The sequence below is a fragment of the Myotis nattereri genome (assembly GCF_964212035.1).
Source record: "Myotis nattereri genome assembly, chromosome: 2".
Taxonomy (NCBI): Eukaryota; Metazoa; Chordata; class Mammalia; order Chiroptera; family Vespertilionidae; genus Myotis; species Myotis nattereri.
In genome coordinates, this window is record NC_138076.1 from 215650713 (window position 1) to 215663821 (window position 13109).

General features: G+C 69.2%; 1 protein-coding gene across 1 annotated transcript; it reads left to right on the top strand.

Moving 5' to 3' along the window:
- The first annotated feature begins 1918 nt into the window (after positions 1–1918).
- On the top strand, positions 1919–5135 carry PIM3 (Pim-3 proto-oncogene, serine/threonine kinase). The gene is made up of 6 exons (XM_081084203.1): positions 1919–2267; positions 2385–2494; positions 2584–2634; positions 2731–3097; positions 3779–3955; positions 4039–5135. Exons 1-6 carry the CDS (start codon positions 2183–2185, stop codon positions 4224–4226), a joined length of 978 nt encoding a protein of 325 aa, XP_080940329.1. The 5' UTR covers positions 1919–2182; the 3' UTR covers positions 4227–5135.
- Positions 5136–13109: the final 7974 nt, after the last annotated feature.

Below are 13109 nucleotides of genomic sequence, written 5' to 3' on the forward strand. Positions count from 1 at the left end.
TGGGCTCCGCAGCCGGGTAGACCCCTCTGGGCCTCGGTCACGGCCCCCTGCAGGGCAGGGGCAGGGTTGTCTGGGGCGCCAGGACCCCCGATATCATGGACATGAGGCCCCTGTGGCTGCATGAGCAGAGATGCCAGGCCCCCTGCCCACTCCTTGGGCCAGCGGAGCCTCAAGGGACAGCCCCTGGAGGGCACAGGCCGGCTCTGACCCGTCATGGAACTCACAGCTGGCGCAGGACGCTCACGCTCACACAGGCGCACACACGCGGGCACAGCCTCAGACAACAGCACGTCTACAACACACACCTGTGTCTGGGAGGGAGGAAGGCTCTACGGAAATTCACCCCAGGAGAGAGGCTGCCTCCTGCTGTCCTGCACCCCCAGGCCAGGCCAGGGCCCTTCCCACTCGGGAGCCCCCTGCAGAGCTGGGGGTGGGGGTGGGGTGGGGTGGGGGAGGAAGGCAGAGGAGCAGGGCACACCTTCTGCCCCTCCCAGCAGCTGTGTGTGCCCACTGGCTGAGCAGCGGGAGACTCGAGGTCTTCAGATCAAGCTGGTGGGGCTCATGGGGGTGCTGGCTTCCAAAGGTGGACTCCACGGCCAGGGGCCAGGTGGACTGGGGCCACTGGGGCGGCCGCGGGGCCCTCAGCCCCTCCCGCTGACCCACACTCTGCAGCGCTCCCTTAGGCCTGGGAACCCCCAGGGCAGGAGGGTGCTGGACAGGCGTTGCTCCAGGAAGACAAGCACCTAAGAGCTGTGCCAGCGGAGGGTGCACGCGGGGGAGGCTGGAGTGCGGGGAGCCAGCAGGTCGGCCCTGTGCTTACTGGGGGGTCCCCCAGGGGCCGCCGGGAGCACCAGCGAGGCCAAATGGACCATCCCTTGGCCTTTGGCTCCCCCAACCCTCAGGCCTCTGGTTCGGAGAAGGGGTGGGGGGAAGCCGGGTCATGCGGCCCGACACCAGGGCTGGCACGGGACTGCCCACACCCGACCTGGGCGGGCAACCGTGGGGTTGGGTCGCACCACTGCCCAGGCGAGTCTGCGTCGTGCAGGAGGGTGAGCGTGGACCTGGCTGGCTCGGGCGCTGACCGCGTGGTCAGGGTGGGAGCCATGGCCAGCAAAGCCCCTGAGCCTGGGGGGCAGCCAGGCGGGTGGAGACCAAGGAGGGCGCCCAGGCACGGGGGCAGCAGGGCTGAGGTCCCCGGAAGACGAGGGAAGGACCTCGGGGCTGGAGGTCTGTCCGGGGTCAGAATGCGCCCCCGGGGTGGGCAGGGTGCTGGGGCGCTGCCACAGAGCCGGGTGCCCGCGGCGCGACGCCATCTCCCCGCGCAGACTGCGGGCGACGCGCACGCACGGGCCTGGGGCAGCGCGGGCGGCGCCTCCCGGACCCGAGGCCGTCTCGGGACCCCCGCCCGCGGGAAGCAACTGACTACCCTGCCTCCCGGCCGGGAAGGCGCGCGTGTCGCCGGTGACCTTCCCGGCGCAGCCCGGGCGGACCCACGCGAGGCCCCGCCCCTCCCGCGCGCCACCATTGGCCGGGGCCGCGGTGCCCTTTGAAAACACAGGCTCCCATTGGCTCCCGCGGCCCCTCCCTACGCGCTGGGCACCGCCCGCGCGGGACCTGCGCGTGCGCGGAGCCTGTGTTTGAGCGCGAGGCCGGGCGCGCCACGCCGTGCGCCTCCGCGACTTCACTACGGCGAGTTAGTCCCGGGGCTCGCCGCCCCCCGCCCGCCGCGCCGCGCCCCGCCGGCCCCGGGAGGTGTCGCCCGGCCTCGCCCCGCCGGCCCCGCACGGGCTCCCGCGGGCTCTCGGGGGCGGCCCGCCGCGCGGTCCCCGGCGGAGGAGGGCGGTGTCTCGCTCGCCCCGCCCCCGCGGAGGGATACGCGCGTCCGCGGCCCAAAAGCCCGGGGCGAGGCGGCCGGGGCGTGTGAGCCGCTGGGTCTGCTGCGCGCCCACGACGTCCACGCAGCTCGCCGGGCCGGTGCGCCGCGTGACGGCCTCGCCCGCGCGCATCTCGGCCGCTGCTCCAAGGACCGGTGCTCCCGCGACGCCCGCCCACCCGCACCAGCCCGCCGCCTGGGGCTCGGGGTCCGCGCGGCCGGGGGAGGCCGCCCTCCCGCGTCCGTAGCCGCGCGGGGAGCCGAGCCCAGCGGGAGGCGGCGCAGAGCCCGCGCCCCCCGCCGCCCGCGATGCTGCTCTCCAAGTTCGGGTCGCTGGCGCACCTCTGCGGGCCGGGCGGCTCCGACCACCTCCCGGCCAAGATCCTGCAGCCGGGTACGCCGGGGGCCGGGGCCGGGGGGCCCGATCGGGGCGCTGGCGGCCGGAGGGGTCGGGGGCTGGGGGTTCGGGGGCGCGTCAGGTCGCACCAACCCGCCCTCGCGGTCCCCACAGCCAAGGCGGACAAGGAGAGTTTCGAGAAAGTGTACCAGGTGGGCGCCGTGCTGGGCAGCGGCGGATTCGGCACGGTCTACGCGGGCACCCGCATCGCCGACGGGCTCCCGGTGAGTCGGGCCGCCGGGCGGGCCCGGGTTCTCGGCGCAGCGCGCGCGGCGTCGCAGCCGGCCCGGCCTGACCCCCTGCCTCCCCCCAGGTGGCCGTGAAGCACGTGGTGAAGGAGCGGGTGACCGAGTGGGGCAGCATCGTGAGTGCGGGGCCCGGGCGGGCGGGCGGGCCGTCGGCGGGGCCGGGGCCGCGGGCGGGGCGCGCTGACCAACGTGCCCCCCTCCCCCCCAAACAGGGCGGCGTGCCCGTGCCCCTCGAGGTGGTGCTGCTGCGCAAGGTGGGCGCCGCGGGCGCGCGCGGAGTCATCCGCCTGCTGGACTGGTGCGAGCGGCCCGACGGCTTCCTGCTGGTGCTGGAGCGGCCCGAGCCGGCGCAGGACCTGTTCGACTTCATCACGGAGCGCGGCGCCCTGGACGAGCCGCTGGCGCGCCGCTTCTTCGCGCAGGTGCTGGCGGCCGTGCGCCACTGCCACGCGTGCGGGGTGGTGCACCGCGACATCAAGGACGAGAACCTGCTGGTGGACCTGCGCTCCGGGGAGCTCAAGCTCATCGACTTCGGCTCGGGCGCGCTGCTCAAGGACACGGTCTACACGGACTTCGACGGTGAGCGGAGCGCGCGGGGCGGGCGCGGGGCGTTCCAACGGCTGGTAACGTCCGCGGGGAGGTGGGGGCGGGTGAGCGCTGGGCCCGCGCCGCAGCCTCGGACCCATTTAGAAGCAGGCACCCGGCAGGGATCCCGAGCCGGTTTGGTTCGGTTCGTGAGGGGGGGGGGGGTGGGTGAGAGGTGGGCTCGAGACTGCGCCCTCTGGCCGGTTGGGGCGCACGGGCGGGGGGCTGTGGGGGTCGTGATGTCTGCGTGTGTGTCTGCGCGGCGATTGCCGCCGGCGCTGCGTGGGCTCCCCCTTCCTGCGTGCGTGCGTGCCTGGGGAGGGGGGTGCCGGCAGAAATCCCCGCATTGCGGTGCGCGGGGAAGCCGGGGCTCCCCGCCCGCCCACGCCTCCTCCCTCCTCCCGCCGCCGCCGCTCCGCAGTCCCCGGCCTCCCCCCCTCCTCCCCTCACATCTGTTTGTTGTGAAACCCGAGCCGGCGCCCATGTGACCGGCTCCTCCCCCACCGCCAGCCCGGGCGCCCCGCCTGCCTGCGGGGTTTTTCCAGGGCGAGGACTGACTCCAGGATCTGGGCGCCGGCTCCCTCTCCCGGCGCAGAGCGGAGCGCAGGAGCCTGGTGCCGGCGTCGCCTGGTGCTGGTGCCTGGGGTGGGCGCCCTAACCCCGCGTGTTCCCCAGGCACCCGCGTGTACAGCCCTCCGGAGTGGATCCGCTACCACCGCTACCACGGGCGCTCGGCCACCGTCTGGTCCCTGGGGGTGCTGCTCTACGACATGGTGTGCGGGGACATCCCCTTCGAGCAGGACGAGGAGATCCTGCGGGGCCGCCTCTTCTTCCGCAGGAGGGTCTCCCCAGGTGTGTGTGGGGCCCGGGGGGGGGGGGGCACGGAGGCGACAGACGGGAGCTGGCCCCTGGCTGACTCCCCCTCCCCCCCACAGAGTGCCAGCAGCTCATCCAGTGGTGCCTGTCCCTGCGGCCCTCGGAGCGGCCCTCGCTGGACCAGATCTCCGCGCACCCCTGGATGCTGAGGGCCGACGGGGGCGCCCCCGAAAGCTGTGACCTCCGGCTCTGCGCCCTGGACGCGGACGACGCGGCCAGCACCACCTCCAGCAGCGAGAGCTTGTGAGGAGGGACTGCGCCCCGCCCTTGGGGGCCAAAGGGACCACCCGCCCCGCCCCGCCCTGTAGGGCTTGTTCTCCTCGGGCTGTCTGCTGGAGACAGCAGTGACCTCTGACCCCTGGTGACCTTGACCTTTGGCACTGGGCCCGTTTCCTTTGCTTTGAGTGCCTTTTCGAACGCTGCTCTCCCGGGGCTGGTTTCTGAGCTGTCTGTCCAAAGACTCTGGTGGAGGCGGCTGTCTCCAGGGTGGGTGCTGACCCAGACTCCCTGCCCTGTGCTTCCGGGGGGGCCCGCTCCCGCACCTCCCACCTGACCACGCTGGGCCAGGAGCACTCGTGTCCGTGGCTTCGTCTCACCGGGCACAGGGTCCTCGTGCCCGCCTCCCGCCCCCGCCCCCTCGGTTCCTGCGGGCACGTCTGTGCACAAGCAATGCAATGTGCAGGCCTCTGCCGCCCACACGGCCCCCTGTCTGTGGCTGGCAAGCCTGCGAACGTCTATTTATGGTGACCCCGGGAGGGCTATTTATTGTTTAACTTATTTGTTGGGGTCCTCCTCAGCCCCCCACTCTGCTGGGCCCCTGGGCGGCGGTGGCTGTGTGTGGACCCAGCCCGACCCACCTGCCTCTGTCGAGGACAGACTTGTACAGTGGCTAATTTAAGGGGAGGGGTGGCCCGCCACTTGGGGCTCTGCACCCCTGGGAGTGGGTTTTAAATTATTGACCTTGTACAGTCTGCTTGTTGGCTCTGGAAGCTGGGGGGGGGGGGGGGGCAGAGTCTCAAGCCTTTAATTTATTTTAGCAGCTGTTTCTGTGGTCCTGGTGCGCCCACATCAGGATGGGGTTCTTTCAGTTTAAAAGCGAGATGTCTGGAAATCATATTTTTTATACAAGCATTTCAATTAAATTGTTTTGTATATAACGGATGTCCTGTGTTCACTGGGCTGGGGGTTGGGTGGTGAAGGGGCCTCTGGGAAGGCAGCCCCCTCCCAGACCAGGAGACCCCGTTCCTGCCCCGGTGGCACCTGAGGTGGGGGGGCAGGGGGCCAGGCAGGCTGGGGTGGGGGGGTGGGGGGTGACGTAACCACTGGTCAGAGGCCACGGTAGGGGTTAACCCGAGAACCCGTGGCCCCTTCCGCAGGAGGTCCAGTCTGGTGGGAAGAGGGAAGGGCCTTCGCCCAGGCCACGCAGCAGAGCGTGGGGCGGGGGTCATGCTGCCACTGGAAGGGCTCTGAAGGACGGACAAGTCTGCCAGGCGGACGGGCGGCAAGGCCTAAGTGCAGGGAGCCGGTGAGTGGGCGGAGTGATGGTGGGTTCGCCCTGGCTCGCAGGTGTGGGTGTGGGAGCCACGCCGGGTCCAGGAGTGGAAACGGCCAGGCCCAGCGTGAAGGGCTGGCTGGGTAGAGGGTCTGGGTGTGCCCTGCCCCCCTGCCGCCCCCAGGGAGATCCCCATGCCAGGGCTGCCCCTGTGTTTGCTCCCGAAGCCGGACTGGACGGAGGAGTGTCCGGAGACTGCACGCGAGAGCAGGGCAGGGAGTTTGGAGAAGAAAAGCGGGCAGGCTGGGCCGGGGTGCAGCTCCTGGCATGGTCTTGGGGAGCCTGGTGTGCCCCCGTGAGGAGCCACTGCTGGGCCCAGGAATTCCCGCAGATGCCGGGGAGCTGAGTGGGTGGAGTGGAGACTGTGCGCCCGTTCCCACGGCCCAGCCTGGCCAGCCTGCTGCTGGGTGTGCACCCAGGACGCTGGGCTCCTCTCCTGGCTCACCCGGCTGCTCCCAGGAGTGGGGGTGCCCAGGGAAGGCTGAAGGCAACAGTGGTGCAGCCTTTGAGCCCCACCACGTGGTGACAGCCACCCACACGTCACCAGGATCCTGGTTCCCCACTTGCCAGCCGAGGGTGCTGGGCTGGTCCCGGGCACCCACCATGCACCCACCTCCCTGTCCTCCACAGTCCACGATCCATCTGTCCATCCATCCGTCCGCCCACTGCACATCCAATAACCAACCACTCGCTGAGCTCGTCTTGTGGGGGATCCTGAGTCAGGCCCTGGGACGGCCAAGCACCCACCTCTTAGTCACCAAGAGCCTGGTGGGAGGCTGGCCTGGCACAGAGGGCGTCGCGTCCCGGAGGTGCAGTCAGGCGGGCACAGCCCAGTGCAAAGCCCTGAGCCCTGGCTGGCCGAGGGCTCTGTCCTGAGTTCTCCCCTCATCTGTCAGCCCGAGAGCCGCCCCTCACACGGGCACGGAGACCAGCGGCTGCCACAGGCCTCAGGGCCGGACAGCATGTGCCCGTCTGTCCCGAAGCAGGGGCTCTGCCAGGGAGCTTGGGAGTCACTGGCCCCTGGGCCCTGCCAGGCCGCCCCAGGCTCCTTGGCCCGGGGACCCCGCAGTGCACCTGTGAGGGGGGCTGGCACTGGCTGCTCAGGCTGTAGATGGACAGGCCTGGGGGTGACCAGTGACAGGTCTGAGAGGCAGAAGCTGAGGCCAGGGGTGACACCTCCTCTCCGGCCTGGGGGTTGCAGGCCCCCTGGCTCTGATGGGAATGACAGGTGAGCAGGGAGGGGGTTCGCTGGAGGTGGGAGGAGGCCAGGCCTGGGTGTGTCAGGGCCGGAGGGTGGGCCCAGGTCCAGCAGGGGTTCTGGGAGGCCAGTACCTACTCCCCGTGGGGACTCTGCTGGACAGAGCCCGCCCCCCCCGCCCCACAGGCAGAGGGAGGAGATGGAGGGGGGACGCTGGGGGAGTAGCTTTCTCCACCCGCCCGCACCCGTCTCCACTGACTGCCCCAGCCTGGGCCCCACTGCACCCCTCCCCCCCGGGGCCCCGGGCACTGCTGCCGGCCTGGTCCCTGCTCCACCAGGCAAGCGCCTGCTCAGGACGCCCTGGGGAAACTGCGGCCAGGGAGGCAGAGAACGACTCTGGTCCCCATGGCTCTGCCCACATATTGGGAAGCAGGAGGGCCAGGCTGCGGCCTCAGGGGGCTGAGGCCTATGGGGTGGGGCCAGCTGCATTCAGGACCGTGGGCACGGGCGTGGGCGTGGGCGCGGGCGCGGGCACAGGCCACAGGCCACAGACAGCCGGGGATGCCGTGCACTGAGGGAGCCGTCCCCGCCCCTCTGGTGAGCTTTCGAAGGGTCTCATGGGCACAGTCCCGGGTCCCAGAGGCAGGCTGACTGCCTGGCACTGCGGGGCCACTCGGCTCCGGGTTCTGAGCGGACGAAGGAGGCAGGGCTCCCCCACCTCTTGCCTCGGGACACAGACCTGGAGCCCTGTCAGGGTCTGAGTGGTGGATCTGCCCCCCAAGGCCCCTTCCCCCGGACCCCGAAATCCCCCCGTCCCTGGGGCAGGAAGGCTGCCCACTTCAGCTCCGGAGGCACTGGGTCCCTCTAGGGACCTCTCGGGCTTCTGGGTGCATTCTGCCCTCCCCCCCACCCCCCCACCCCGGGCACCTGCAGGACCGCACACCTCCTCCTCGGGCAGGCGGGGCCAGGTGACTGCGTGCACGGGGGCCGGGTGGGCGGCCTCCAATCGCCCGCTGCCCCCGCTCAGTGCCCGGAGCTCTGCAGGGGTGAGGGGCTGGGCGCTGCCGTGGGCCCCTCGCCCCCAAGCCGTGGCGGCACCAAGAGCTGTGCCCCTCGTGCTGAGCGTGGGGCTCCCCAGAACCCCCTCAGCTGGATCTGTTCTTGCCAGAACCAGCCCGTCTGCCAAGCCCGGGGTCTGGGGCTGCGAGAGGGGCGCCTCTACCAGGGACTCTGGGCCAGGAGAGGGCTGTGCCCGTGGCAGGAGCCCCACGGCCCGTGGGCTGTGCTGGTGGGCAGCGTGGGGCTGCAGGACCGGGGACAGGCTGCCTGCACACTGCGTGAGCGCACGACCCCAAGAGCTTGTCCTGCCCTCGGCCAGGCGCTCCGGGACGGGTGGCACCGTCCCCGCCCCTCTGCCCACGCCCTGGGCTGGCCCCGTCTCCACTCGTCTTTCTGTATCTCAGGCAGTTTCATATCAAAGCTTCTTTATTTATTTTTAAAACATTTTTATTTTTTAAAATAATTGATTTTAGAGAGGAAGGGAGAGGGAGAGAGAGAAACATCAGTGATGAGAGAGAATCATGGATCGGCCGCCTCCTGCACGCCCCCTACTGGGGATCGAGCCCGCCACCAGGCATGTGCCCTTATCCGGAATCGAACCCGGGACCCTTCAGTCCCCAGGTTGACGCTCTATCCACTGAACCACACCAGCCAGGGCTCAAGGCTCCTTTAGAACCACTGGCTCGGGTTCTGCACAGCATCTAGGGCTGCGGGACTTTGCGGGGGCTGCACAGAACCCCGAAACCAGGGTGGAAAGAACCGAATTCTGCGTGGCCCGCGGCCTGCCAGCTTGCATCTCCTCTGCTCCGGCTCCTGCCCTGCCGGCAGCGTCGCGTCACCACCTGCGGGGCCTGACCTCCGAGTGGCTGGCTCCCAGCTGGCCGCCCTCCCGCCTCCTCACCCAGAGGCCAGGGGCCGCCAGCTTCCAGGAAGAGAGAGGCCGGGCCGGTCGGAAACTGACCGGCAGTCGCCCTGCTCACCTCCTTCGCTCCGACGCAGCCCCTGAAACGAAACCGTGGCAACTTTTGGGGCCACAGCTTCTCGGAAAAGGGAGGTGACCCTGCGGGAGCCTGGGTGCCCCACCCCTGCCTCCAGGCACGCAGACCCCAGTGGCCCGGCACCCTGTGCGAGCAGCCGCAGCACCCAAAGGAGACCCAGAGCGACAGGCTGGGCCCCGAGGGGGCAGTGGAGGCCGGACAGCAGGGGCTGCGGGTCATCGCCTGCCCTGGGGAGCCGCAGCCACGGGCATTGTGGCGGGAAGATGGCAGCCAAGCCTGGCACCTGCCCACAGAGCCCTGTCCATCCCCCACCCCGGCTGGGGCTGGGGGTGAGGCACAGCCGAGGTGCTGGCTCCGGGTCCCTCGCGGGCCTCTGACGGGGCGCCTGCCTGAGCCCCCAGCACGTGACTTGCAGCCGCGGCTTTCCAGGCAGACTTGGCAAAGCCTGAGCGTCCAGCTTAGATTACACAACTGACCCCTCTCAGGGCAGGGCCTGCCTCTCAGCACTGACCACTGCCCTCCTCCGCCTGGTCCCCGTAGGAGCCGTTCCTGGGGACCAGGCCCAGATGCTGGCCAGGTGGGTGGGTGGGGCGGGGATCTGTGCTGGGAAAGGAGTGAGGGCCTCGGTTGGGGGGGGAGGCCTGTCCCCAGCACTGGCTGAGCCTGGTGGGTGTGGAAACGGAGGTGCCCACCCGAGGGCCAGGTCATCAGTAGCCGAGGGGCCACCCGCCCAGGGTGGGATGCCATCTCCCTGACGTGAGGCTCAAGGGGTAAGCTGCCTGCTCTGAGCCGAAATGCAGACCCTCAGTGGGCAGGGCACCTTACTGTCACTGGCCCCGCCCACTCATAGGGGAGGCTGGCATATGCCCCGCCCCCAGGCTCCCAGGCCCCGCCCCAGGCTCCCTGGCCCCGCCCCAGGTTCCATGGCCACGCCCCCAGGCCCCAGGCCCCGCCCCCAGGCTCCCTGGCCACGCCCCCAGGCGCTGCTGCTGAGCAGGGTGCCTGGGGCTCCTCAGCCAGGAACCTGCGCGTAGTGACCCGCTGGTCCCTGCAGCCCTGGGGGCGCGGGGTGGTGAGGAGAGGCGCAGCCCGTTCCTGGTACCCAGAGGGAGGCCCCAGCTAGGCCTGTGGGGGGCGGGATGGGGTGGACGGGGCTGGACCGGGAGGCCGAGAAGGCGCCGCCATGTCCCTCCGCGAGGCGCTCTGGTGCAGATGCCCCGGGCCCGTGGCAGGGAGGTCAGGGAGCCTGGGTCACGGAGCTGCCCGAGGCTGTGTGATCCTGGAAACACCCCTCCGTCCTTCCCCTCTCGCGGGTGGGGGCCGTGTGGGGGGCTGTGTGGGGGGCCGTGTGGGGGGCCGTGTGGGGGGCCGTGTGGGGGGCCGTGTGGGGGGCCGTGTGGGGGGCAGTGGGGGGGCAGTGTGGGGGGCCGTGGGGGGGCAGTGTGGGGGGCAGTGGGGGGGCAGTGTGGGGGGCCGTGGGGGGGGTCGTGTGGGGGGCAGTGTGGGAGGGCCAGGACTTGGAGATACCTCCCTGGGTGGGGTTCCTACCACAGCAGACCTGCCGACAGGTCCCCACAGAGGCCCTCCCTCCTGGGGGGGCCCACCCGGCGGAGCACCCCAGGGGCCGCCTCAGGCTTGGTCCCTCCCCAGGTCCGTTCCAAAGGTCAGAGAGCCCCCTGGGCAGTGACCAGACACGTCGGCCGGGACCCGACCGCCCGTGGCCGTGGGGGGGAACCCCCTGCAGCTCCGAGGGCTTGGGGCTTCGCTGGGTCTCATGGGGCCAAGGTCAGAGGTCAGGAAGCCATAGGAGGGCGTCAGGTCACGGAAGGGGGGGCTCCCAGAGCGCTGAGATCTGAGGGGTCAGAGGCCAAGGGCAGGCGCAGGGAGGTGGGCCCTGGAGTGAGGAGGGCCCTGGGGGCGGTGGACAGGCCAGAAAGGGGGAGGGTGATGTGGGGGCCAGAGACAGGCCAACCTGGGGCCAGCGGCTGGCAGGGGGCCAGGGCCCAGGAGGGGGTCTGGGTGGTTTGGGAGGTCGAAGGTCATTTGGATGCAGGGAGGAATGGAGCCCCAGGGATGCAGGGGTCTGGAGAGGAGGGGTGCACATGTACAGAAAGTCCCAGGGGGCACAGTGAGCCCCCCAAGATGAGAGCGTGAGAGCAGGCCCGGCATGCGGACCCCCTGGGCCCGAGGAGGCCTGCCGGTGGTGAGTGGGGAGCCCGGGGCCTGGGCCACCTGAGGCTCTGCGCTGAGCCCACGGCCTCCCTGCCCCACACCCGGCCCAGCTTCTGGCACATCCTGTCCCTGTCCGCACACACGAGTGACCAGCCACCAGTCTGCTCGGCTCCGGCTCCCATGCCCGGGGGCTGCCCACTGGTGGCCGCTGTGCCCTACGGTCAGACTAGCTGTGGGCGCCCTGAGCCAGCCCGCAGGGCACTGGCCCCAGGCCCACAGGTCCCACATCCCATGCCCACAACACAACCAATCTTGGGGGGCCCCTGGGCAACCACAGAGTCGACCAGCTCTCCAGCTCCCTGGCCCTGGGGAGCCCAGGCTGGGCTTTCTATCCCGGGGCCTCCATTCCCTCACCCTGTGAGGCTCACCGGACTCCCTCCCGGGCAAAAAGGAGCTGAAATGGGTGGTCCCAGGGCCAGGGGGGGGTCCGTCCGGTGGTAGGAAGGCAAGGGCTGAGCGGGGCCTGGCACGCAGTAGGTGCGCCCGACTGGACAGGTGCCCCGTTGCACCCGTGGCCTCTCCTATGAGCCATGGGGGCGCCATGGAGGAGCAGAGCCTGGGCCGGGGGCGGGGGAGTGGTCCTGGGGGACCCGGCCCTCAGTGCCCAGACGCATCTCCTCTGGGCCGCCCACCGCACCTCCCTGGAGTCCTCCCGTCGTGCCTGCCAGGCAGGGGGCACCCACCTCCTGGTCCTGCTCACCCTCCCCTCAGGCCCTCAGCTCTGCAGCCCGCACACCCGCCGTCCAGGTGGGCACCCACAGAGCCTGGTGCAGATGCCAGGCCTTCCTCTGTGTGGCCACCAGCAAGACCCAGCCAAATGCCCCCATCTCCACGGCCCCCTGAGCGCCTGTGCCCGGCCTGGGACCCCACCCCCATCTCCCCGGACCAGCCCCAGCCTCCTCTGGCCCTCTCTGGTCCCCAAGGGTGCTCCTGGCACCTCCACATCTTGAGGGGCCTCGCTGTCCAGGACTGTGTGGCCTGATGGTGACAGGGTACAGCCTCGGGGCAGGGGTGGGGGTGGATGCAGGCGGGGTGCCGGGGTCTTTCTCAGCATCTGCTAGGGTTCAAGAAACCTGGAAAAGGGGCTGTGCATAAATCAATAAAGAGGCTGGAGGAGAAATATGAATTTGGAAGGCATTTTGGGGGAGCCAGAGGAGGCTTAGCTCTGGTAACCAAGTTCCCTGAATCCGGGCCCAAGGCCTTTCATTCCGGTATTTTGCCCTACAGCAAAGCAGATATGCGTATCAAAGGTGCGGCTTGGTGACCAGGAAAAGATTACCAGGACATGGGCAGCTGCCCTCAGCTGTCTGGCGCAGGCAGTGACGTGCCGATCTTCAGCCCGACTGACGCCCAGGTTCGTCAACCTTCTGATGAGCTTCCTGCAGGTATGACCTGCGGGAATTAGCCTCCAGCAGGGGGAGGCCCGCCCTTTCAGAACTCGGCTTAAACTAATACCTCCAGCCGCTTTAAACATCTCTCAGAAAGTGAAATGGAGGTCTAATGGGGTTCATGAAAAGTGTTTTTAAAAAATACTTTTTTTTTTTAATTTCAGAAAGGAAGGGAGAGGGAGAGAGAGATAGAAACATCAATGATGAGAGGAAAAACTCATGGATCGGCTGCCTCCTGCACGCCCCACACTGGGGATCGAGCCGTCACCCGGGCATGTGCCCTTGACCTGAATCAAACCGTGACCTCCTGGTTCATAGGTCAACGCTCAAACACAGAGCCACGCAGGCCGGGCATGAAAAGTATTTTTAAAACGGCTTCATGGAGGCGCAATTTATAAACCATAAAATTCGCCCACTTTCAACGATTTCAATGAACCACCCACAATTCAGTGATGGAGTAAACCTCCCGGGTTGGGCAGCCACCCCCGCAGTCTAACTTTAGAACGTTTCCGAGGCCCCGGCGTTCCCATTAGCGGCTCCCCCGCCGCCCAGCCCCAGGCTGCACCCCCCTGCCGCCGTCCTCAGACTTGCCTTTGTGGGCATTTCATGGACACGGCCTCAGGGCACGTGCAGTCAGTCCAGTGTTGGGGTCGGGCTGCTTTCACTGGGATTCATTTTGGGGTTCGTCCATGTGGCAACACGT

What these genes read in the sequence shown, in the direction of transcription:
- PIM3 (XM_081084203.1), top strand. Translation starts at nt 2,183, where the DNA reads ATGCTGCTCTCCAAGTTCGGGTCGCTGGCGCACCTCTGCGGGCCGGGC. An exon ending in GGCCAAGATCCTGCAGCCGG is followed by an intron (nt 2,268 to 2,384) that starts GTACGCCGGGGG and finishes CGGTCCCCACAG; the next exon opens with CCAAGGCGGACAAGGAGAGT. An exon ending in TGACCGAGTGGGGCAGCATC is followed by an intron (nt 2,635 to 2,730) that starts GTGAGTGCGGGG and finishes CCCCCCAAACAG; the next exon opens with GGCGGCGTGCCCGTGCCCCT.